Here is a 27,634-nt window from a genome sequence, read left to right as displayed (position 1 = left end):
AATTAATGTAAACACATGTTATCAAACTTTTCAGACATATCTATTCTATTGATTAAAATCGGTTACTTAGAATAAAATAGATGGAAACATGTAAAATTTTGTTGTTTTTAAGACAACCTATCAACATGGCCATGTTACTATTTTTAGAACTTTGGTAAAGCGTAGATTATTCAGGGTTTGCAAGTACTCGTCCATGGGCCTATGAGGCTTTGTCGGTACTACTTACAGGCAACTAACAACGCTTATCACACATCTATATTCACTTGAAAGGTTTCCACTACGATTTGAGGTAGATATTATGTGAATATTTTCCAAAATGGCAGCATTTTGTTACAAACATGGCCAACAATGTTGATGAAAACGGCGACCTATTTCGGCGCAAGAACCCATGTGGCGATTTTACTTAAAATCGAAGTTAAAACATTAATGCTATAGTATATCTGGCACTTTTCCCCATTAAATGTTATAAAGACGGTTTCTTAATTGCGTTCCACACATGTATATATCGATGGATTAAATGCTTTTATTTTTTTATCAAATTAACAAACGCGAAAAAACGTGAAAATCGCCTCTAATAAAACAAAATGGCAGCCATATTGTTTACATTGTGATACGTAATGGTAATTTCAGTTATTTTTTGCTTAAAACTATAGTTTTGAAATGATATATCTGGTAGTAATATCCTGCAGTGTATTTGGGTCATACCGTTCGTTGCTTTCTATTTTTGGAAACGTGTTAACACAGTTTACAAACAAATGATGCAATATTTGTTTCGAATTAAAGGGTTTTGATTTTTGTGTTATTTACTTACTTTTTGTCTCAAAAAGCTCTCATCAATCGGTGTTTGTCATTAGGGTGATATATCAACTCGAAAATTAACTTTCCTTTTTATTGATATGCTTTGAAGTCGGTCTTTCCTTATACAATAACTAATAATACCAAAACAATGGTTATTCTTCAGTTAATTATCATTTTCAGTATTTTAAAGAAATATATATTTAAGTTTTTTTTAAACATCCCGTCTTTGGCCTTTGTGCTTGAATTAAAAGTTGCTATCATGTTGGTACGCTATTAACATGGACTCTGACCTGACCACTTCATGTCCCAACATACCGAACATTAATGAAGTTAACAACTGTGGGTAAATTATGCTTTCCATGCCATATCTGTATGATTAAGTTTTACCAAAACATCAATTATAAGTAAAGAAAACACAACAACATACTCATATGATAATTATTTTGGCAATGTTTTGATGAGTGTTTTGTTCTGTAACTCAAGGCCCTTGAATCATTCATGCAAATTTTGTTCAGACGTACTCGTAAAAGAACAAGATGTATGTTTCCACTTTCCTGACTGACAGAACCAATGTTGTACCAACTGTTAACTTGTTGGTTGCTTCCTAGGTCATTTAAAAAAAAAGTTCACTAAATATACTAAAACATCTATTGAGTTTGCTATCACTATGCTTCATTTTATCATATTTGCTTAATTAACTTTATATGAAGGTAAGAAGTATAAAAATGATTTTAAATAAATAAAATAATTATAAATATAGATTCTGGAGATGTCATTAGACATTCTCATTAAATTTGGAATTAATAAAAAGTAAATGACAAAAAATAAGTTCAATCATCATACTTGTACCTACCATATTTTTTATGCCCCCAAATCGATAGATCGGGGGTATATTGTTTTTGGCCTGTCTGTCTGTCATTCTGTCCCAAAACTTTAAGGTTACAGTAAAGTTTTGCAAAAACTTTTGAAATATTGAACATAGCAACTTGATATTTGGCATGCATGTGTATCTCATGGAGCTGCACATTTTGAGTGGTGCAAGGTCAAGGTCATCCTTCAAGGTCAATGGCAAAAAATTTTAAACTTTAATATAATAAAGTTTTGCAATAACTTTTGAAATATTGAACATAGCAACTTAATATTTGGCATGCATGTGTATCTCATGGAGCTGCACATTTTGAGTGGTGAAAGGTCAAGGTCATTCTTCAAGGTCAAAGGTCGAAAATTTAAAACTAATATAGTAAAGTTTTGCAATAACTTTTGAAATATTGAATATAGCAACTTGATATTTGGCATGCATGTGTATCTCATGGAGCTGCACATTTTGAGTGGGAAAGGTCAAGGTCATCCTTCAAGGTCAAAGTTAAAAAAAAAAGCAAAGCGGTGCATTAGGGGACATTGTGTTTCTGACAAACACATCTCTTGTTTGGCAATGTTATTTGTTACAAGTGGTTTAACTGACTGTGAGCCCTCTACTTATTTTCCACTTCATTTTGGTAATACAAACTATGAAACCTATCATGTTATTTGAAGAGTTGAAGTATGGGCATTATAAAAATATTATTTTAAAGAAATAATGTTCATTGTATCTTAAGGTGTTTAACAGTACTACATTTTTTGTATGAGTAATTAAATATTGCTAAAGCGCTACAAAGTGCATAATTGCCTCACAACAGCATAATAATCCAATTATATGTCTATTTTAGCAAAAATTGCTCAATATATACATGAAACACATGTACAATAAAGAATGGGGGTTTAGATTTGCATGATAAGTGTTCCTACATAAACATTTATAATGCTTAAAAAATTACTCTTAAGACAGATTGACACTTTTGTGATAATAGTGATTATAATAATAATAGTAATAATGATAACAATAATTTTTAGCTAAGCTGTTTTCGGAGAAACTCGAGGTATTTTCATAGCCAGCTCGTTGTCCGCTGTGCTAGAACCTTAACATTGGCTCTAAAATCTAAGTGCTGCCACCAACAACATATGTAGCTGCCCCTCGATGAGTTCCACACGCCCCAACCATTTTTGGGTCACTAGGTCAAAGGTCAAGGTCACTGTCAGTGTGACCTCTAATATAAAACTTCTGACAAGCTTTCATTTATTCAAACTGCACCTGCCAGGGCCCTCAATCTGTCAAATTCAAGGTTGAAATTCGGCCACATTCCCCGACCTGAAAACTATTCTCCCCCCTTTTTTTTTGATAGATAGATGTGTCTCATGATTATTATATCTCAATTTTATTTTAATTTAATATTGTCAAACATACTTAATTATAAAAAAGGAATGAATATAGTGCAAATATGTACAAATGTAATTATTTGAGAGTAAGTTAAAAAAAAAACCAAAAAGGGAAACGCCGTGAAAAATCCCCCTGCTATGGGTAGCGACCCACTTCCCCTAAAATGGATTGAGGGCCCTGCCTGCAGCCGAGCATTTGCACCCGCTATGCGGTGCTCTTTTTTAATTAAAATAATAAATGCAGTAACACATTAAAGCTCTTCTGTTTTGTATAAATTAATAAAAGTATATTAATTTCAGGGATTCCATGGACTCGTGTGGCGAACGTGAAAGGCCATGTTTGAAGGAAAGCATATCCACTTCTCACAAACAGACCAGAAACCATTGTGTTCATTCAGTGGAAAAATATGTAACCAGCGTCGATTAAATAACTATGGCTTCTGTGTGCGGCATATCCTTGAAGACTCGTCGGCACCCTTCAAAAGATGTGCATATGTTGCTAAATCTAGCAGACAGACATGTACTCAGCCCATACCCAAGACTGAAGAAAGGCTGTGAGTATTGGTCTATATCAATGCGTGAATTTAACTATATTTATGCCCCCCTTCGAAGAAGAGGGGGTATATTGTTTTGCACATTTTGGTCGGTCGGTTGGTCCGTCGGTCTGTCTGTCCGTCAACCAGATGGTTTCCGGAACATTATAGGTACATTGATCATGACTGGCAGATGACCCCTATTAATGTTCAGGTCACTAGGTCAAAGGTCAATGTCACAGTGACTCGAAACAGTAAAATGGTTTCCTGATGATAACACAAGGATAATTAGGCCTAGGATCATGAAACTTCATAGGTACATTGATCATGACTGGCAGATGACCCCTATTGATTTTCAGGTCACTAGGTCAAAGGTCAAGGTCACAGTGACAAATAAACTATTCACACAATGGCTGCCATTACAACTGACAGCCCATATTGGGGGCATGCATGTTTTACAAACAGCCCTTGTTGATATATATTTTAATGGAGTTGGAATCAATTTATTATAGATTATCAGGTTACAGAACATTATATATGCTTTTTAGCAGCAATTAGTACCTTAAAATACTTATTTTATACTACAATCAATATTTTGCCATTATAAAAATCCTTACAATATTTGTTTGAAATGACTATTTGAATAAGCATATACAACTAATCTGAGTTTAAATATATTCTAGATATTGAACACCTTCAATGATTCAAAATGATAGCGATGAATTTGATGTAGTCATATCAAAAGAAACTTCTGTATAAATAGTGTTAATTGCAGAGAAACTAAATTTGGAAAACATGCAGTGCTCCAGCTAGGCCTAAATCGAAGGGCGCCGCGCCCTGCCCTCCCGAACCTCCGCCCTGCCCCCCCGAACCTCCGCCCTGCCCCCCCCCCCCCCACCCTAAAAAAAAAAAAAAATTTTTTTTTTTTTTTTTTTTTTACATTATGATAATTCATAAATCTCTTATTACATTGTAATTAGTTTAATCCTCATTGTAGACATTATATTTGAATGGTTTAATAAAAATGAGAATAATACAATTATTTATAACATATAAATTAACATGCAATAAGAAGCATTCCAGAAACACCCGCGCGCTCGAACGTGCCCTTTTTACAAAATACTGCGCATCAAAAGTGCCCTTTTGACAAAATACTGCGCGTCGAAAGTGCCCTTTTGACAAAAAAGCCCCCTGCCCTTTTCAAATCCTAGCTGGAGCACTGAACATGTATCTTTTTGAATTTATGTTTTAGTTTTGTTCAATACCATTTTCTACACTTACGGGTAAAAAGGTTATAACTTTAATGGTCTCAAACATGTTTCTTCTTCTATCTGGCTTAGAGAAAATTGGTTTATTTTGACAGTAAATCTAGCCAAGTGTTTTTTTTGTTCCTCCAGTTACTGCAACAACCATATGCAGGTTCTGGGGATGTTGCCGAAGAAAGAAAGAAAGCCAAAGTTATCCAAGTCTTCTCAAATTGCATGCGGCCATGTAGGTGCTATGTCAGACCCTGGTCTGTTGCAGAACAAATTGAAACTGAGTCATAATTCAGAAGATATGGTCTTGAAAAGCAGTATGGTAGGGCATAGAATTACAGCTGGGAATGAAGACATAGATGATATATATGCTTTTCCAGCGGATAGTGACAAAAGTACAAGAGAGTTTACTGCCCTGTTGAACAACCAAAGTGTTTCCATTGTGGGCCCTGGAAATGTTAGTTATGGTGCTTCTGTGAAATCAAACAATGACAGCAGTTCAGGGACATCTTCCCTTGCGAAAATATACCCAGAGCTTGCAGAAAAACTGGAAAAAATTAAACCAAAAATTGATACAAAAGTTAAAGCGAAGGGGAAGATTTCACGAACAATGAACAGTTTACAGACCAAAATAGCACAAAACAAAATCAAGGATAAACTGAAAAGAACTCAAAGTTCGTCCAATACTTCGTCCCAATCTCAGTCACCTAGTCATAGTTTCCTGTCCAGTTCTCCTGGGTATCATGTAAATACAAGCTCTCCAAATCATGTGGTACAGCATCTTTCCACAAATAATGAGAGACTTCTAACAATAGAGAGCCCTGTGTCACATGATGGCAGGAATTCATCACAGTTGTTGCAAAGTACCAAAAATCAAATAAGTTCATCTTCAGCATTACCAAGTCTTTCAAACTTTAATATATTAAATGGATTGAATCTTCAGTCATTGAATCTGAGTTTAGAACAGCTAGGTTTGCCAGTGCCATCAGTAAGTGATATTGAACAAACATTAAAACAGTTGGCCAAAGCTGCCAACATTTCATTGGAGGGAACAACTCAAACAGATGAAAAAGCTTCACAGCCATTTAAGCAAACTGTTGGTACTGAATTTATACAGCCAATAGTTCCTCCAGCATCTTTACCAAACTTCCCTCACTTGTCTGGACCTCCACCTCCATATTCTGGTGTACATCATAAACCTTCCCCGATTGTGATGCACACCGCATCAGCAACATTGACCAACAGCCCAGTAAAAGCTGACCCAGCAATAGGAGTTCAAGCGGTCCCAACTGCCAGTGGAAACTTCTCCACAGTTCCTGTTCCCCTTGTGACTAGACAGCTCTTTTCATCTGTTCCGCAAGCTGTTAGCATGTCAGTGCCACTACCCAGTGTTACCTCATCAGCATTATCTTCTTTGCCCACTTTGTCGTCTTTGACATCTGCATTTTCATTTGCATCAACAATGCATCCAAAATTGACCCTTTTGACAACTTCTCAGCCATCAAGTACTGTGATTGCAAATAGTAACCAAGTGGTGACAAAATCTTGCGATACCGTGAAGCCTACATTACAAAGTCTTCCTACATCGCCAGCAAAGCCGAGACCTGTGAAAGCTAAAACTAAATCTCGAAATTCTTCAGCAGTACCAGCAGTAAAACGGTCAGTGCCAATGTTTACAATGTCAATGACTATGGTAAAGCCACGAAAACTGAGAAAAGTGTTAGATGAACATGACAAGAAAATGATGAAGAAAAATGCTAGAGATCTCTATGAGAGAAATATCAAAAGAAGCATTGATCATCATCACATGATCTATTCAGGTGAGTCAGTGTGTGTTTCGAGATAATTTGGGCCTGTTCATGCTTTTTCTACAGACACTAAAAATATCACAGGCTGCTGATACATATTGATCACCATTTATTGAATATCAAGAACCTTCAAAGCAGGCATTTCCCCAAGTGCCTTAAGGCCAAGCATAGTTTTGCTTTAAATTCCAAACCCATTTTGATGCAGAAGTGAACCACACAAAAGCAGGATTTCACATTAAATTGGCATCTGATAGCAGCAGCCTCAAAATCAAATACAACAAAGAGTGACATTTCGGCCTTGCAAAACCAGCGTTATAAATAATTTTTGACCCATCGGGGTAAATACCCCCACTTTTTAAAGCATGGGGGTAAATGGTCAAATTTTGCCTTGCTTGAAGGGCAATTTGCTTAAAGTAAAACAAGAATATAGCCGGGGTACACACATACTACTTTAATCATGTTAACTATGTGTATTCCTTTATAATAGTAGGTTTCTTGTGTGTTTTTTAACTGTCCTTGGTTTATAGGCCGTGTCACGGAAAACTTTTTTGCTAACTTTCAACAGTTATTTTCTTAGCGTTTAAGTGTGTCCTTTTTTATTTGAAAACAGAGGAAATTAAATCATTCAGTATTGGCACAATGTTTTTACTCGATACAACTTTTTCCGTATAAAAAGAATCAATTTTACTTTGAGAAGTAATTTGTTTTGGCTTCAAAGAAGCCATGCTGACCTCTTCATGTAAATAAAAACATAAGCACTTGACTGTCTGTTAAAAAATCAATACTAAATTAATCATGCGTCTAGATGATACAGAGTATACATACTGGCTAACTATTTCTACAATCCAGTGCACAAATTAGCTCTTATTTTTACGATAACCAGTCTCATATTTTGGCGAAATACAATCGGCTGTTTATTTTTTTGTTTACGTTGTACGCAGAGAATTTACATCATTTGCGTAAATCCAGGTTGGCTTGCTTAAATGTACGCACGGAAATGATAAATTAAGCATATCTTGAAATTTCTAATGCGTATATTACGCTGATACGCAGCTTATCTAGAATGCTGTAAACCCTATTTTGATGGTGTTAATTTTGTGTGAAGTAATATAAATAGCTTTAACTACCCAGATGCCAAACTGCAGGTCTATGCTTATTTGTCTAGAAAAATCTTGGGGATTCATGTAAACAGCCTGCACAATGTTAAACATTTGATCTTTTATGCATGTTACTATTAAACTTTTTTATCTAAGAGCATTGCTGATGAATTGGAGTTTGTTTGGCATTTGTGTAGCAATCTTTTGCCCAAGTTATCTTGATATTGTATGGAGACATCTGAATGCCCAGGCACTATAACGAGGAATGCACTGCTAGTGTTTCTTTCAGGAGTTGTGAGCTCTGATGACAGTGATGTTTCCGACTGTGATATGTTACCATGGCAATTTGACTGGTTGACACCTTCATCAGATGAAGAACCAGTTGATGATGAGGAGTAAGTCAGTTCACCTTGCAGGGTTCTCAATAAGAGCTGGCCGCCGGCCAAATCGGCCGTTTGAAATCATATTTTGGCTGGTTGAAAATCGCTTAGATTTGGAAAATCGGCAATTGACTTCTCGAAATAAGCTTGTCTTTTGGTAATTTTACTCCAATTTGCTATTAAGCAAAGACGTCGCTTCATTATCTCCCTTGACGCATTACAACAACAATAATGAAAAGGCGTATATTGGAATTGTTTAAAAAAGCTGTAAAATATTTTGACGTTCTGTTCATGACATGTTGAGTTAAAATTTTACAAAAGTATAAAGCGCTTTTTCCATTTATCTTTTGTATAAAGTTAAAAAAGCTAAAATTCATAAAATGCACACAAAAATGCTCAAATTTAAGTGCCTGGTTGACCATTAAAATAGCCGTAAAATGGCCCAAAATACTGGGAATCAAGTGCTCAATTAAAAGGCTTCCATTCTTTTGTGCAATATTTTATACATAATTTTTACAACTAGAGCTATATTAAGAATTTGAGTCTTGAACAGGCCTTATGCGCTAATTTTAAGGACATATAGATCCTGGAATTTGAGACTACTGAATTTTAGTTCAATACATTAATAATCAATGTGACCTGTCAGTTCTTTGTTATTCTCCAATTTGAATTACATAAAAAACAATATGTTCTTAAACATTTTCTAGGAAGTTGACTTAAAAAGTATTTTCTTGATATATCATATATGTCTCTATTAACTATAAATGTTCAATGACATGTCTTTGTCTTCCAGTAATGATTATACATTAAGAACTGCGAAGTTGGCTATAGGACGTGCTAGACGTCGACGTCAGTGTTTCCAAGCGCGTCACTCAATGCGACAGGATTCACATGAAGACGATGTCCTGTGTCTGGTAAAGGCTGCCAGGGAGTCTGTACGGTCATCAGTACTCTGCCTGAAAGAGATAGCTGGCAAACGCAAGAAATCTGTAGAGCGGTATGTGTGAATGTATTATTAAAAATACCTGTTATCTTCTTTCTATATTGGCCATGCAAGGAAGCTCATTTGTGAAGAGTGTTCAGATACAAAATCTGAAAATTGCAGTTTTAATTTCTAGCTTGGCTACTTAAGCTTTGTGAAGATTGGTCTTTAGATTTAAATAGGACAGCTGTCTGTTAGTGGGAGAAGTTTTTGACCTGTGTGATGCTTAAATGGAATGTATGCCATATGTGGACAACGTTGCTCCAGACCAGACTGTTGACTAGGGCAGTCTCCTCAGGAGCTATACTGTTCACTCAATGGTAATGAGACCACAAAATCTTGCTTGACTCGATCATATCTCATGGCTCTTTTAGTGCTGGTAAACTAAACTAAAGTGTGGGTAGTTTAAATAACTGCCATTATAGGACTAAAATACTGCTGAGCCTGAATACAACACAAAATGCAAATAAACATTCTTGACATGCTGTACGTAAACAGTGGAGTGCAACATTTTGATATATAGCCCGTTAAAAAAGAAGCTGGTAAAATAACATGCAGTTGATGCATGCATGTTTTATTGAACATCTTAGATATCTTTAAACATGGTTCAAATTGCTAACATCTTAATAAAAAATATTTGTTGCAAAATGCATAAACATGATTTTCATTATGTTTGAAGGCACACTAGAACTTCCCTGCAGAAACGAAGATGCTTATACAGGGACAGTGATGACATTCAATGCAAGAATGTGGTGGTTCCATACACAAACCACTGTAACAGACGTATCCTTCTAGTTGTCTTGGTTGATTTATTGTAGTGTGATGTGTGATTAGCATAACACAAAATGTTGAGATTATGCCATATTGTTGACTCAACTCCAAATTCTTATTTAACCCTTTCCCCGTAAGAAGCAAAGTGAAAATGGATATTGGAATCAGCATAAAACCAGAACAGCCTGCAAGTCACTCGCAGTTTGTTCAGGTATTTTGCTGTTTGCTGCTCATCAGTAACTAAGGGTTAGAAATGAAGCTTTTAAAACTTGAATGTAGTAAGAAAGGTATGTAATTAAATGTAACTTTCAAAGGGACTACAAATGCCTCAAAATACGTATCTATGTGATAAAGGGTTAAACAATGTTCAGTTTGAAAGAAAAACCTTGAGAGACCCTACCTTGAACAATTTAGGCCCATGGCTCTCTTAAAGATATCTAGAAAAATATAGTTTGAAAAGTACTTGAGTTATTGTAATGTAAATTGAGTAGATCCATTCAGTTGCTAAAATAAAAAATAAAAGAGATCTTGTATGGATTACTTTGATAAAATAATACAGGTGTAAAATAGAAATGTGTGTTCAGGAATCAAAATACTCAATAAATGAGATTTGGTCTGGGTAAACAGTTTAATATATGTGCGTTAGGTGTCTTTCCAGATTAGACTATGGGAAGAACAACTGTTTCCGCCTTCACTTGATTTTTCTAAGAAGATACCTTTTTAGCCGGATTTTTTTCGAAAAAATCTCGGCTTATAGATTGATGTTGTCGGGCGGGCGGGCGGGCGGGGCGGGCGGGGTGGCGGGGTGGCGGGGTGGCGGGGTGGCGGCGTGCTCGAAAATGTTAAAGTTCTTATTTCATGGTATAACTTTGGTATGCTTGGACCTAGAGTCTTCAAACTTGACATGAAGGTTGGCCAGGATTAACAGATGACCACTGGTCATTTCAAGGTCATTCATTTGAAGGTCAAGGTCACTGTGACCTTCAATATAAAAAATGTTAAAGTTCTTATTTCATGGTATAACTTTGGTATGCTTGGACCTAGAGTCTTCAAACTTGACATGAAGGTTGGCCAGGATTAACAGATGACCACTGGTCATTTCAAGGTCATTCATTTGAAGGTCAAGGTCACTGTGACCTTCAATATAAAAAATGTTAAAGTTCTTATAACTTTGGTATGCTTGGACCTAGAGTCTTGAAACTTGACATGAAGGTTGGCCATAACTAGTTAGTAACCACTGGTCATTTCAAGGTCATTCATTTGAAGGTCAAGGTCACTGTGACCTTGAATGTAAAAATGTTAAAGTTCTTATTTCATGGTATAACTTTGGTATGCTTGGACCTAGAGTCTTCAAACTTGACATGAAGGTTGGCCAGGATTAACAGATGACCACTGGTCATTTCAAGGTCATTCATTTGAAGGTGAAGGTCACTGTGACCTTCAATATAAAAATGTTAAAGTTGTTATAACTTTGGTATGCTTGGACCTAGAGTCTTGAAACTTGACATGAAGGTTGGCCAGAACTAGTAAGTAACCACTGGACATTTCAAGGTCATTCATTTGAAGGTCAAGGTCACTGTGACCTTGAATGTAAAAATGTTAAAGTTGTTATAACTTTGGTATGCTTGGACCTAGAGTCTTGAAACTTGACATGAAGGTTGGCCAGAACTAGTAAGTAACCACTGGACATTTCAAGGTCATTCATTTGAAGGTCAAGGTCACTGTGACCTTGAATGTAAAAATGTTAAAGTTCTTATTTCATGTTATAACTTTGGTATGCTTGTACCTAGAGTCTTCAAACTTGAAATAAAGATTGGCCAGTACTAGAAGATGACCACTGGTCATTTCAATGTCATTCATTTGAAGGTCAAGGTCACTGTGACCTTAAATGTTAAAATGTAAAAATTGTTATAACTTTGGTATGCTTGGACATAGAGTCTTCAAACTTGACATGAAGGTTTGCAAGCACACTTAGATGACCACTGGTCATTTCAAGGTCATTCATTCTAAGGTCAAGGTCACTGTGACCTTGAATGTAAAAATGTTAAAGTTCTTATAACTTTGGTAGGTAAAAATGTTAAAGTTCTTATTCCATGTTATAACTTTGGTATGCTTGTACCTAGAGTCTTCAAACTTGACATAAAGGTTGGCCAGTACTAGAAGATCACCACTGCTCATTTCAATGTCATTCATTTGAAGGTCAAGGTCACTGTGACCTTCAATGTTAAAATGTTAAAATTGTTATGTATATGCATGCATTCAAAACATAACACAAGGTTTGCTCATGCCTTGAAAAGTACTTACATTTCATTTTGACCTTTGAACAATATTTCAGTAATTTAAGTATTGCATTGACAAAAACACGAAAGGTACTTTCCTGTCATTTAAATCAAAAATCCGGCTTCAATGCGGTCATCTCCGACCGCGGAACTCTTGTTATCAAATTATTCCACTAAAGCAGAAAGTGTCATCCCTGCTTAGGCTGTGCAAAATTGCTAACAGGCTGAACTGACATTTTACACAAATTGTTGAGTGCCACTCAAATGTTTTTTATAACAGAGAATTGATTTCCTTAACAAGTGTGATAGATGTGATGTATAATGTGGACCAACAGCTGTTTGAGTACTGTACGGCCAAGTTTGCTGACAATACTCAATGCTGTCGACCTGTCATTGATGTCAAACACGAACTACCTCTCTGTATTGAACATGGGCGGAAAGCTGTAAGAGTTTGTGTTTAAATACTTTTATGAACTTATTCCCAATAAAAAATTGAATTTCTGTCGCTTTCCATGTCAATTTAAATGTGGGTAAAGTTGTTAATAATAGGTCACCAGGTCAAATTAGAAAGACCCTGTCACCATTCTGGAAGCCACATTTATGAATCAGCAGTGACAGACTTTGGTCAGAATGTTTAACCTAAAAATATCTAGGCCTGTATTCACCAACCATTCAGTCTAAGAATAAAGAATATTCTTTAACTTGGATATTCAAGAGCTGCTTTATTTCTGAGTCAAACTTGGCATTAATAACCTCTATCTACATCATTCTTCTAGAAGAATGCTTTGTTTATGGCGAAATCACCAGTGGCTGACTGTAAAGACTCAAACACTGAGCATATTTTTCTTGTTTTAAGTCTATTCTTTATTCTTAGTCTAAGAATCGGTTGGTGAATACAGGCCCAAGGCAAGATATAAATCTGGGTCAAGTGGATTCAAAAATCAGGTCACTAAGTCAATTCTTTGGAAAGCTTTGTTTCCACTCCAGAAGCCACATTTATGACTCAATCTTGATTTTTCAGAATATTTTTCTGAATAATATCTAGACTTAAATAGGAATCTGATTCAGATGGGGTTAGAAACTTATAAGTTCTAAAATGGTTACGGTCTTTTGAAAGCGTGGCTGCCAGGGGGTGTTCTTTTTTCCTTATATGGCTATAGTAAAACCTTGTTCATACTCTTAAGTATAAAGTCTAATTTATAGTTTTTAACTACAAAGGAAATTAAATTGATTAAATTGTTACTTTTTAATGCGTTTTTTTCGCAAGTAATCTGTGTTGGATTTTGGTTAACAAAACATCAAAATAAGCCGTCCAATTCCCAACTGATTTTTATCACGAGGTAGATAAATGTGTCAATTACGCCTTCACTAATAGCCCCCACTCCCCGCAGTTTGCTAGTTAAATTTTTGCCAGTTAAAAGAAAGCGCCAATTATCAAAACGTATCCCGTGTTTGTAACCACATAGGAACTGGTTGATTGCTTTATTACTTTGTTTGTTGACATGTTATATATAACTGTCGATGGTGCATTATGTTGTTCTAACTAGTCACTACTGCAAGTTGGCAGTATGTCACATGTACAATTTTAATTATTCCATGAAAAAAACATAATAAAAAAAGTATTTCAGTTTTACCTTTTGCCAATTATGTAACCGCTTAATTGATTTGTTTCGGTAGTTGAACTGGTTAAACTATTGCATCCCTACTATAAACCCATAAAAAACAAAACTGACTTATTGCAGGACAATTTCTTGAAGTCTCAGGACCTCGAGCCAAAGCCAAAGAAGCCACGAAAGAAGACGAAGCCCTCGGCTCTCACTCGCCCCCCAAAGAAAGGCAAGAAGAAGAAGAATCAGAGGAAGGTCCCTCAAGAGCAGGAGGTTGTTCAACTCAGTGAGGATGCTGCTGATACTGGTGAGAGACCGCTGACAGACACAGACCTGCAAATGACCCCACCTGTACCCAAGTGTTGTCATTGCCAGAGCTTACTCTTACATTTGCCGTAATAGCCAATGCTAAAGAAAATTTTGATACTTTCTTTTATAAATAACCAAAATAAGTAAAATTTCGCCAAAAAGAGACAAATTTACGGGTAGCTAAAGAAATTTTGGGTAAGGGAAGCCCTGAATGTCAGTGTGCCTTATGGCAAAATCCTGTTAGAGCCCCGAAGCGTCATTTCTGTTTGTCTTAAAAAAGGTGTGATTTCCTTTTAAACGATTTCCTCACTTTTGAATGTAAGTATTGTTTTTCAAAGATTTCTAAACTTTACCTATCTCTTTCAACATTTAGAGTTTTGTGAACCCTGGACCATGGTATTTACACCCCCAAGGTGTTTTCATTTTAAGGTTATTTGTACATGGATTTGAAGTAAAATAATTGGATTATGCAAACAGGCACTTACCGTTACCATTGAAAATATTTTAACCAATAATTGGTGTCAATAATCCTTATGAACAGGGATGAAAATTAGTGGTTGCCCGTGAGCCCGGGGCAAGTAGATTTTAGCCTGGGCAACTTAAATTCAAATGTTGGTAGTCAAGCCGGGCAACTAGCTTTTTTAAGCTTGAAACATTCAAGTACAATTAAACATTTAATAAAATTGGCGACTGTTGATTAAAATTTTTAATAATATTTATTCATAAAGACCAAGGAAATTATTCAACTCAGACTCATAATAAGACATTATACACAGAAAGAGTGTACTGTAAGCAATTTTGTTCAGTTATCTTTTATTTAAAGAAAGTATTAGATAGAATGACACTACATGTACATTGTACTGGGCTCGTTAGTCTTTAGCTGGGCAACCAAAATAGTAAAGATGGTTGCCCGTGTGGGGCAACCAATTGTAAAACGTTAGTTTCCATCCCTGATGAAGTATATGGTCAATTATCTGGGTAGAATTGATAGCAATTTTTTTGTCATTTGTTTTTGCAGATGTGCTAGAGAGCTCAGAAGAGAACATGCCTCAACTTGAGAACGATGCTAGACCACAGTCCAACTACAGGCACAAACAAGAGCGCCCACCATTACCACAGGCCACCACCATAGCAGCAACAATGGCTCAAACTCGGTCATCAGTGGTGGTCAATACAACAGCCAGCTTTGTAGGCCTGGATTCCACAGCCTCTCACATGGTCTCAGACTCATTGAAGAAGGTGAAGGTTCCTGACATGGCTGCGGCTCTAGCTGGTCAAGGGGTCAGTCAGGAAGTCAAGACTGGTCAGCTGAAGACTCATGCGGCTGCATTTGGTCAGCTTGAGGAGCTGGACCAGCTGGCAGGGTTAGGTAAACAAAATAATCTGATTTTGTGTGTGCCATCAAGACTTCATACTCATTTAAAGGTTAAGACTTCATACTCATTTAAAGGGACACCATAATTATTGAGTGTCGGTATGAGTAGCATTATTATCCCCCGCCATATGCGGAGGGATATTGTTTTGGCGTTGTCTGTTCGTCCGTCTGGCACTTATGTGTCCGGAGGCATATCTTGGAAGTGCTTTGGCGGATTTCAATGAAATTTGGTATGAGTATATATAATGATAAGAGAATGATGCATGCCAAATGGCATTGTACACCATCTGTTAATAACGGAGTTATGGCCCTTTGTTAATGAAAAAATGTTTTTTGGTGTCGGGAGCCATATCTTGAAAATGCTTTGGCGGATTTCATTGAAACTTGTACAAGTATATATATATGGATAAGAGGATGATGCACGCCAAATGGCATTGTACGCCATTGGATAATAAGAGAGTTATGGCCCTTTGTATCTTGAAAAAAAAAAGCCTTTTTTTAGCTCATCTATTTTTTGAAAAAAAATTATGAGCTATTGTCATCACCTTGGCGTCGGCGTCTGCGTCTGCGTCGGCGTCCGGTTAAGTTTTGCGTTTAGGTCCACTTTTCTCAGAAAGTATCAATGCTATTGCATTCAAACTTGGTACACTTACTTACTATCATGAGGGGACTGGACAGGCAAAGTTAGATAACTCTGGCGTGCATTTTGACTGAATTATGTGCCCTTTTTATACTTAGAAAATTGAAAATTTTGGTTAAGTTTTGCGTTTAGGTCCACTTTTTTCAGAAAGTATCAATGCTATTGCATTCAAACTTGGTACACTCTTACTATCATGAGGGGACTGGGCAGGCAAAGTTAGATAACTCTGGCATGCATTTTGACAGAATTATGTGCCCTTTTTATACTTAAAAAATTGAAAATTTTGGTTAAGTTTTGTGTTTAGGTCCATTTTTTTCCTTAAGTATCAAAGCTATTGCTTTCATACTTGAAACACTTACTAACTATCATAATGGGCCTGTGCAGGCAAAGTAATGTAACTCTGACTGGCATTTTGACAGAATTATGTGCCCTTTTTATACTTAGAAAATTGAAAATTTGGTGATGTTTTGTGTTTAGGTCCACTTTATTCCTACAGTATCAAAGCTATTGCTTTCATACTTGCAACCATTATTAACTATCGTAAGGGGACTGTGCAGGCAAAGTTATGTAACTCTGACTGGCATTTGGACGGAATTATGGGCCCTTTATACTTAGAAAATTGAAAGTTTGGTTAAGTTTTGTGTTTTGGTCCACTTTACCCCTAAAGTATTATAGACATTGCTTTCATACTTGGAACACTCGCAAACTATCATAAGGGTACAGTAAAAGGACAAGTTGCATAACTCTGGATGTCATTTTTACGGAATTATGGCCCTTTTTTGACTTAGTAACTTTGAATATATGGTTAAATTTTGTGTTTCGATCCACTTTACTTCTTAAGTATCAAGGCTATTGCTTTCAAACTTCAAATACTTTCATGCTATCTTGAGGTTACTGTACCTGGCAAGTTGAATTTTACCTTGACCTTTGAATGACCTTGACTCTCAAGGTCAAATTATTAAATTTTGCTAAAATTGCCATAACTTCTTTGTTTATGATTAGATTTGATTGATACTTTGACAAAACTACTCTTACCTGACATACCATAATAGACTCCACCCAAACCATCGCCCGTGCCCCCCCCCTCCCCCCCCCCCATTTTTTTTTAACAGTTAAAAAACTAAACTATTTATTTTGATTATTTTATGTTTGAAATACCATCCAACCATCGCACCCAAGAAACACCCCCCCCACCCCCCCCTCCCCCCACCCCCCACCCAAATCCCCCCCCCCCCCAATTTTTTTTTTTTTTTTTTTTTAAGATCATCTCACAAATTACCGCCACACCCTCACACTATACCCCCCCCCCCCCCCCACCTCACCCCCCCCCCCCCCCCAATTTATGTTTTTTGAAACGGTTACAAAACACAAATATTTATTTTTATTATTTTATGTTTGAAATACCGTCCAACCATCGCACCAAAGAATCCCCACCCCCACCCCCCCCCCACCACCCCCCCCCTCCCTGATTTTTTTTTCCTTTTTTTCGCATTTTTGGAAGATAATGTAATAAATGTCCACACCCCCACACAATGCACCCCTCTTCTATCCACCCCTCCCTCCTTTGTGATTGAAAATGATAGTCCCTTCACCTTTAAAAAGAAAATAGATGAGCGGTCTGCACCCGCAAGGCAGTGCTCTTGTTTGTGTCTGGAGCCATATCTTGGAAGTGCTTTGACGGTTTTCATTGAAACTTGGTATGAGTATATATATGGATAAGAGGATGATGCACGTTGGGGTTGTCCATCAGTCCAGAAAACTTTTGTGTCCAGAAGTATATTTGAGGGGGATATCAATTCTACAAATTTGCTTGTTAACACAGTGTTTTTTTTTATGGCAATTTCGGGGCCGATATTCGGCCCCATTCCCCTCAAAAAAGAGTATGTATTTTTCCCCCATTTTGTAAAAAAAATCCCCTCCAGAAGTAAAAAAATATAATTTTTTTTTTTTTTTTAGAAAGAAATGTCTCATAATCATGATAAATATATCTCAAATGTATTTCATAAACAACTAAAAAAGATTATAGCCATAATTTATATTATTTTGAATTATTATAAAGAGTTGTATTAAATAGTTTTTTCCAAATCAGTGGACTTTTCACATTAATTGCATTTTTCGCCCAAAATGGCAAAGAAAAGGCCTGATGTATTTATATTGTGTCAATATTTGTTAATAAAATCATTCCAATTTGGTCCATTTTATTGATAAAAAATGCTCAAATTTGCCATTTTATCGATTTATAAGATCCCAATTAGACTCAAAATGGCTTAGAAAACTAAGACTGTGCATGAAGGCTGAACTGTCTAAAACTTAAATGTTGAAAAAATCATTGATATATATTTTAATTTTAAGAAAAAGGACAAAGAAATTCAGCTGTGAATATAATATTCCTACAAACATGTGTATTAATATAATAAATATCATTACATATAAACAAGTGAATTTTTTAATTTTCCCCTTTTCCTAAAAAACGACGCATTTTTTTTCCCTTTGGACGGGCCCCCCACCATTCCCCTATAAGTGGAAAAAAACACTGTAACAATACATTTGTTCTTTGTAAAATTAAATTTTGTGAGACAACCACACATATTTTATGACAGCTAAAGGTCAAGTTTGCACTTAAGGTGTAAAGGTTTGAGCCTTTATTTTCGTGTACGCTACATAATAAAAATTAGATCCTTTATCATGAAACTCGGCTGAAATGTTGACAATCTACAGAAGGCACAAATTGTAAATATTTTTGTGTCTCATATCTCAATGGTAGGAATAAGGATTTTCATAACATATAGCTTCAATGTAAAGGTCATTGAAACAATGTGCAGAAGGCATGAGTCTACCATGTCATTGACATTCAATGTCAGTGTCATTCTTTAAGGTCAAATGTTTGAACCGCTATTGTCATGTCTAATCCACGTTGTTGTTTTTTCATCCAATGAAGGATTTTCATGAATGTCCAAAGTTTTTCATGAATGTCAAAAGTTTTAGCTTTTTTGGTGTCAGGTCCATATCTCCTATGCAAGCTGAAGAATTTTTGTCCAAATAGTTCACGATGACTCGATGTTCAAAAGGCCTGAGGCAGTCTTGCTGGCTCAAAATCAAGATCACCATTTAATGGGCAAACAAATCATGGGTGGGGGATATAACTCTTGGGCTGTCTTGTTATAGGTCTGATATTGTCAGTTTATCAATGTTACTCTTAACATTTCAATGTATAAATCATGACAACAAACATTTTCAGAAATATGTGTACAATGAAATGTATTGCATATTGATATATATTTCAGAACTGGAGAATGTTCGGATGTTTGGAGAGTTGGACACGGCTTCAAAGCTTTTGGAAATGAATGATTTCCAGGATGTGTTCAATAAACTGCCTGATGAAGCCTTTGACATATTTTCCAGTAAGTTACTGTAGTTGATATTCATTTTTTGTGTATTTCATATTTTATGAAAGCATTTCAGTTGTATTGGGTGCATGTAATGTTTGAGCACATTTTGCAGTCTGAACGTTGGGCAAATTGGAAGCATTTTCAAAACAGTCTTTTATTATTATAAGCTTCATGTAATCATTGGTCCGTGTTTCATTCAAAGGCTTAACAACAATGTCAAGTGTTTGATATTATGTTATGGTGCGGAATGCTCTAATGAATTGAAAATCTTGTGGTAATTGTGGTGTGTTTATCATAAATTCCAAACACTACAAGCCAATAAAAAATTGACATTAAAATTTAAGATCATGTTATATAAACTTTTTTTACACAATGTGCACATGTTGGACATGGCAGAAAGTTTGCTTGTTACAATTTGTACAAACCAATGCAATAATATCTTATACATATCATTTTCACAGGCAAAGCTGGTAGTCTAACCAGCACAGATGATCTGCAGGCCTTTGAAGACTCACTAGCCCTGGCCAACAGAGAGATGAATGCAGGCAAAGACTCACATGGGCTTCTGCCCCCATCCAGCACTCATCTGCAGACAACCCGTACGGGCGGTCGGAGGGCTCCCACAGCGGCCATATTGGAGGACGACCTCACACGACAGATAGCAGAGGAAGTGCTCCAGCAGAATCTTGGTCCAGACATTGGCTCCCATCTTGGGGATTCCATGTGCAACGGTGATGCAGAGGAGAGCATAAAGGCAATCGCTCGCAGTCTTTCAAACACTGGCATGATGTTAGCTGCAGAAGCCAAGCAGAAGTCGCAGGATCATGACTTGTTTGGGGCACATTCGTACGGCGTGAACCAGTACGGGCGATCCAGTTCCTTGCCGTCCTATAACACCTTGGAGTATTTTCCTCCGAATGTTTCTGTTCAGAATATTCCCATGTCCTCCTCTAATGTGAGTATAGGCAATGCCAGTGTGACTTTGGGTGTGGATGTTTCCAAGGTTACTGTACCTCAGGTGTTCCCGGGTCACACGCAGGTCAGTGTTATACCTCAGAATGTCACTGTGACTCCTCAAGGCATAATCACAACACATATTCCCAATGTGTCAGATATTAACATGGCCAACAGAAAACCGGGCCTGACCCCATTTTCACAGACAGTGACAATTGGAAATGCAACAGTGACTGGGAACCAGTCATCAGGAACAATCACCCTTCCTGGTTCCCAGCAATTGACTGCTCAGCAGTTATCAGCCCTGGTTCAGCAGGCTGCAGCACATTTACCTCCCTTGCCACCGTATAAACCTCGCCAACAAACCCTGACCAACAGCAACATGGCAACACAACAGCAACTCACTCAGATAGCAATACGACCAGTAATGGTTTCCTCCTCAGCAGCTTCTATAGTGATCCCAGTAGGAGAGATGAAGACTGTTCCCATAGCTTTCACTGCAGTTTCGAGTGCTGGGCAAGCCGTTCCAAACAAACATTCAGGCCAGGAAAATCTGATTCAGCATTTAACACGACAGCAGGAGCAACTGGGGCAGCAGCAGCAGCTACTTGCGCAACAGATTCTACAGCAAAGAATCGCAGCTCTGAATTGTGGACCGTTACGCGTTACCCTTCCCTCGGCTCAGAATCTGGGTTTCTCCACTATCCTTCAGCAGGGTCAGATTGGTCAGCTGGGGACTATGAGTGCCAGTCTGGTGCAGGCTGTGCCCATATCTGGCCAAGTAACGAGACATAGCAGCAACTCTACCTCTCAATCAGGCAGCAGCCAGTCTGGCATACCCTCCACAAACATCTTGTGGACATCGCCTCCCAATGTAACCATAACCACTCAGAACGGGGTCCCGAGACCGGCGCCACAGCAGAAAAATACCAATTCTACGAATTTGAAGATCGCTACATTGTTGCCAAGTAGTGGGTCCTCTCTAAAGGAGACATTTATAGATCTGACGGATTCGGATCCACCGTCCTATGAGGCAACTCAGGTTGTTATGGGTAAAACGCAGCCACCACCTAGCTACCCTGTTCCATCACCAGCAGTTACCTCGGATACTGCTATGTCCTGACATGAATTTAAATGACAGGTAGTTTTTTTATTGTAAAGAAAATAACAAAAATTGTAAAGAAAATAACAAAATTGTATGTGCTAAACTCTGTTCAATGCATCACTACTTATGTCAGATTGTGCAATATAGACAGTAGCTTGAAACAAATATCAATGTATAATTAAACTTGTGGATTCTCATTGCATATTGGAGGGTTGTAATAAGGATTTTTTTTCAATTTATTATATTGGTTTTCTAATCTGAGGTCTGATGTATTGTCAAGTGCTGTATTTATTTTATCCATACATTATTCAATGTGTGCTTTAAAAGATAGATTCCATATCCCACACTAAAATGCAGCTTCTAGTGGCATCATGGATTTTACACTGGAAACAAAAAGCTCAAAATCATACATTTACATTTGACTATAGTAATTGTATTTCATCAAGGCATGGATTTGTGTAATGTTCCACACTAACAAATCTCCCACAGTGTAGTTAAGGAAGGGAGGTATTATGAAGTCATCACAAGACATCTGTCCTTATGTAGACTCCAGCTTGTCTAACAGTGTACTCCTACACCTTTGAATCTTGAACTTTCAAACTTCCATTCATTAGTCCTTATTATATTAAGTGAACTTATATTAAGTTATTTACATATTACCTTACCACATGCTGTGGCTGGATAATTCATCATCATAACTGTGACAAGTTCTACTTCAGACTAATTTCATTTCAAAGATTGATGTAAAAGGAAATACTATAAGAATGCTTTTTTGTTCTGAATGGAAACGCATGAATCATTATTTAGGTATGATAATGAACAAATTTACTTATTTTATTAGGTATTTAACAAATTTCTAGTACATGAATGATTTATTGGTTCATACTTTTGCCGGACAAAAGATAATGTGTGTATGTAAGGATTTATCAATTGTATGGTGACGTCTGTAATGGTTAATGCATGATAACTGTCCATTCTATGTACACATTGTAACAGTTTTCAGATTAGATATTGCATTTAAGGTTTGTTATAGTTCAGTGTTACATTATGCAGCTTTAACCCATGTATGCCTAGCGTCTAGGAAAAAGGCCATAGTAAACAGCGAAGACCCTGATGAGACGCCGCATGATGAAGCGTCTCATCAGGGTTTGCGCTGTTTGCTTTAAAGGGATTTCTGTAAGAATTATTCTAAATATAGAAATAAAAATACTAGACATCCCTAATTTTGGAAATAAATTGATCCAATTTTGAAGGATGGGAGAGTCCACTAGGCATAACTGGGTTAAATGAACTCGCCATAATTGAGCAGCAGCATGTGAAAATGGTTATTTTGCCTTGTGCATAAAGCGTAGCTCCAGACCAACCTGCTCCTTTACGTTGTATTTATCTGGAGCTACTCTTGGATATCCCCAATATCCATTTTTACACAACATGGGCCAATTACTGGTATTGCAATGTTGTTATGAAGAGAATGAGTGAGACCATTGTTAGGTGCTATATTAAATTGTTATTGTGAATTTGTAAACTTTGTTTTTGCAATCATGTAAGGTAATTTTTTAATGAGCAAATAAAAGTTAAATATGGTTTAAGAATCATGGCAACAAGAGTAAACATGTTTTAAGGTCTCTTATTTTCGTTTTAGGTATATACTTTTATGTATTTGATATGCTGTTTGAATCTTTAATGACTGTTTGCTTGTATGACATGAACTAAAATATTGTATACATTTTAGCATTATTATTTTGTGTAAAAGAGCCTCAGTTTATATCTAAACAGTACCGGTATAGTGTTGCCCAAAGTTATAGACAAGTAACAATACATCCACGGGACAAGGAAACAATCATGTGGAGAAGTTAAAGTTTAAAATTTATTTACAATGTTGTATTTTTTTGCAAAATAGTTATAACAAAATCTGAATACATGACTGCATATATCTTTTTGTTGTGACTGGTAAGAGGTAATTGCTGCAACTCTTTAAAAATAACTGCAATAAGCGATTAACATAACTGCATATTTTTTCTGTATCATACGAAGGCAAAAGTTAAGGCAGACATCATCAGCACATGTCAATTGTTTTTCTTCCATGATGTCAGGGTCGGCCAAAACGGGCGAATCTTGGGCAAAAATTTGCAGAAAGTAAGCTTATTTCACTTTGTCTTTAAGAGCTAGGAGAAATTATGTTCGCCCTTATTTTCAAGACAAACTTTACCTGTAAAGCAACCTCCATATTCTAGTAAACACAATTTATTGTTTTCACACCAATTTTAAATGTAATTAATCCAAGGCTGTAAAATCTCCTTTTTTAAATAGTCACATTTTTAAGTGTTTTAACAGTTTCCAGATTTTTGCTGAATAGGTTCTATTGATGTCCTTCCGCAATACTTTTGGTATTGTAGAAGACTTGTATATTAAACTGGATTGTTGTTTCAACTGGAAATATTATTAAAAGGTTACTATAATGTTTTGCTTTGAACAAAAATAATTATATATTAAATAACCAAAATATATCCCCCTACACCCCCCCCCCCATTTTTGTTTAGAAAACTTAAATAATAAAATGAAGATAAAATATGTTAATATGTATGTTTGTTTACTTGGTAGGTTGGGTGTTGAAGTAAATATATGAAGAACTTTAAAGCACACTAGAATGCTTTAATGAGTGATTATGTTGCTGTTTTTTTACTAGATTTTTAATTCAACTAATAAGATAATTTTGTAAGCAGGTTTCACAATTTACCTGTTCTATTCAGTGATTTCAAATGGTAAAATAATGCAATTTATTACAAGAGATATGAGATAAAACAAAAAAATATAAGTTTTCTAAATTTCTAAAATGTCAGTCCAGAGAGAGATAGAGAGAGAGAGGGGTGACATCTCACTAAAATTTGACCATAGGCCGACCCCTGATGATGTATAATGAAGTCTTACTCTTTACTGTTATATTTATATAATTGACATGTATGGATGTTTTTTGCCAACTGTTGTATAGATCTGTTCAATAAACTGATTTTGTATTATATGTGCATAGATATAACTGTTAAAATTAGGTATAATATTAACAATATAGAATTTATTACAGGTGACATAAAAATAGTTAATTGTAAAGAATTGAACAAATATGATTATTTTGATGTACATATTGTTTCTTTTTAATTTATTGTTAATTTTAAAAAGCAGCCTTTTTTCAAAATAAAATTGATGGTAAAATATAATTCTTTTCAGGAAAAATATTTTATCTAAGTTTATATCTTCATTAATGATGTGGCCGGATGTCTTAGCAACTGATCATAATTATGTCTGTATTGCAAAAAAACTGGAATGCGTCTCTCACACAATTAATTAATACTTAATATAAGATTGTGACAATAATAACATGGACATTTTAACCACAGCAAAAACAGCTTAAATGTGCCAATGCACGTTGTTTATTAGTCCCCTACCGGTTTCACCGGAGGGGACTTATGGTTTTCGCTCCGTCTGTCAGTCAGTCAGTCAGTTTGTCTGTCACACTTTTCTGGATCCTGCGATAACAAATAGACTCGAAATACTGCTGAAATGGTGATTTTCTGGATCTTAATATTTTTTCATGAAACTTGAAACATGGATAGATGGCAATATGGACACTATGCACATCATTTCATTTTGTTCCTACATCAAAAATTCTGGTTGCTATGGCAACAAATATAAAAAAATCTGACAATGGTGGAGCTGGTAGGGGACATGTATTGCTTGGCAATAGTCTAGTTAATCTTCGTTGTTTTTTAAGTCTTAATTGTTTTCTACGGAAACTGAGAAAAAGTACAAAGGATATACATGTACATCAGGAAGTGAACTTCTGTGGCAAAATGTTAGTTAATAACCCTGAGTTCTCTGTTATGTTGTATGCTGAACAATCAAATTTTATATTTTTAATGATGGGGTTACATGAAGACATTTGCTATAGTAAGTTGTTCATCTATAGAATGCATTGATGAATTATCATAATGAATGTAATAATAATGATCCTATGTGTGGGCTAAATACCCGGTACACAACATTATTGCTTCAGTATTTACATGTATCGTCATACTTGTGGATCGTATTTCATGTTCATCTGGCTATCACATTTACCACATGTGTATCATGTACTAGTGTCTGTGATATACAACAAAGTTGGGTCAAGATGATGTGATATATCTATGAACTTAGTAGAGCAGCGAACAGCTATAGCTGCAGCCCTCATAGGTGTAAATATAAAATACCATACTGAAATTGAATCTCAATTTCTATCATCAACTTTTAAATCTTGTATTTCTACACTGAACCAATTTAACCCGGTCATGAAAAATGGGTATTCTGCTATATGCAGCTAGCGTCTGGTTAGGAGCTTCTCTGTCCTGTAGTGCGTAAAAATAGAACGATCCCATAATAACGATTCTGATGAAATTGAAAAGAAGCAAGGCCTTTTTCAAATCTTTGCTGTATTGTTAATGTTATCTAGTGTAGATCACATTGAATATGTTCATGATCAAGTCTCGACTTTTTTGTTGTTGGTATCTTGTTAGTTGTTGAAAATAATGATTTTTATAAAGCCCAAAATCTTGTCAATTGTTTTAGTACCTGTGTAACCATATGAATATTATTAGTTACATTTCAAGAACAAGGGGAAAAATCAATAAGTTTCCTTTAAATGAGTATCACCGTTTGACCAGTCATGATAAAATGGCCACATGCAGACAGCCAAACTCCAGCAAAGCTTGCGCAACAGCGCAGTGTGGTTAGCACATTATTGGACTGTTAAGCTCCGCAGAGGCTGGACTCGAGCTTCACTGGCATATGGCAGAAAAGCTATTTTCACGCAATGAAGGTCATTACTATAATACGGTAGTTTACATGTTTTACGCTTGCTTTAGATAAACACTTTCAGGTGTTTATGTTGATAAAAAAAGGCTGTGTATATTAAAAAGTACAATTGCACGAACAAATAATGTTTTGAAATGCTATTATTTGAAATTATGGAACGGTTATATTTCCTTTATTCATGTTTTCATTGTAGTTGTTGCTGTACTTTTTGTAGTGTTATCATTTTAATTTGTTGTTTGTTGAAATTTGATGTAAAATGTTAGATATTTTATAGTTCATAGACAGTTTTATATTGTATTCGGTTGTCAAGTAATAGAATCTATTTTACTAATCCAGTCATATAATGACTAAATCATGGATACATTTTAATTTCAAATTTGAAAAATGAACTAATATTATGTAGTGTTTTGATTAAGTAATATTTGTGGTAAAAATGCAGCATGTTTTGTGCAATATGCATTATATATAATGTCAATAAAAAATTAAACATAAGCTATTTCGCTTGTAATTTGAAATGTTTGTAAAATTATTTTTAGCTCGGCTGTTTTCGGAGAAAACCCGAGGTATTGTCATAGCCAGCTCGTTTTCCGCCGTGCTAAAACCTTAACATTGGCTCTAAAATCAAAGTGCTTCAACCTACAACTTTGAAGCTTAATATGTAGTTGCACCTTGATGAGTTCCACAGGCCACACCCATTTTTGGGTCACTAGGTCAAAGGTCAGTGACCTATAAAAAAAATATAATTAATAATAATACAATTCTGACAAGCTTTTATTTATTCCAAAACTGCACCGGCAGCCGAGCGTTGGCACCTGTTATGCGGTGCTCTTGTTATAAATACCAGCATTAGGGTACAAACACAAAGTATTGTATGTGAGTGAGCACTTCATCAATATTTTAATCATATCAATATGAAGTAAAGGAGAGCACTGGTATCATCATGGACTTGTCTCTGTCGGTTTACACACCTTTATTTCATACATTCTGGTGGTTTAAAGAGAAATATCAGGGAATTAGAGCTGATAATTCACAGTATCAAAAACTGAAAATTATCGATAATGTTCACTGTTGTACTGTGAAATGACGTATATTTCATGACATTACAGTGTCATTATTTCAGCAAAAATAATCATTTGTAAGCATAAAATAAAAATAAAATTTGTTGGGTTTGTTGGCATATTGCTTTAAATGCACTTGTGATCATAGAAACAAATATATTTTTGCTGTGCCACTCGTGAATGCATTATTTTGTATGA

The 27,634-nt window shown here is 35.9% G+C and overlaps 1 protein-coding gene across 2 annotated transcripts; it reads left to right on the top strand.

Moving 5' to 3' along the window:
• Positions 1–26,870, top strand: LOC127860091 (uncharacterized). 2 transcript variants are annotated; one of them, XM_052397892.1, is made up of 11 exons: positions 1–289; positions 3,352–3,605; positions 4,982–6,660; positions 8,035–8,140; positions 8,919–9,122; positions 9,787–9,890; positions 12,467–12,600; positions 13,900–14,071; positions 15,092–15,442; positions 19,373–19,489; positions 19,939–26,870. In XM_052397892.1, exons 2-11 carry the CDS (start codon positions 3,388–3,390, stop codon positions 21,552–21,554), a joined length of 4,701 nt encoding a protein of 1,566 aa, XP_052253852.1. In that variant the 5' UTR covers positions 1–289; positions 3,352–3,387; the 3' UTR covers positions 21,555–26,870. The 2 variants fall into 2 exon arrangements, with proteins under 2 accessions (XP_052253852.1, XP_052253853.1); XM_052397893.1 differs by lacking the exon at positions 1–289 and adding an exon at positions 401–620.
• The last annotated feature ends 764 nt before the right edge of the window (positions 26,871–27,634 follow it).

The sequence above is a fragment of the Dreissena polymorpha genome, chromosome 15 (genome assembly GCF_020536995.1).
Source record: "Dreissena polymorpha isolate Duluth1 chromosome 15, UMN_Dpol_1.0, whole genome shotgun sequence".
NCBI classification, from domain to species: Eukaryota; Metazoa; Mollusca; class Bivalvia; order Myida; family Dreissenidae; genus Dreissena; species Dreissena polymorpha.
The sequence above is the reverse complement of the archived record's forward strand: the minus strand, read 5'-3'. Positions and strand labels throughout refer to the sequence as shown.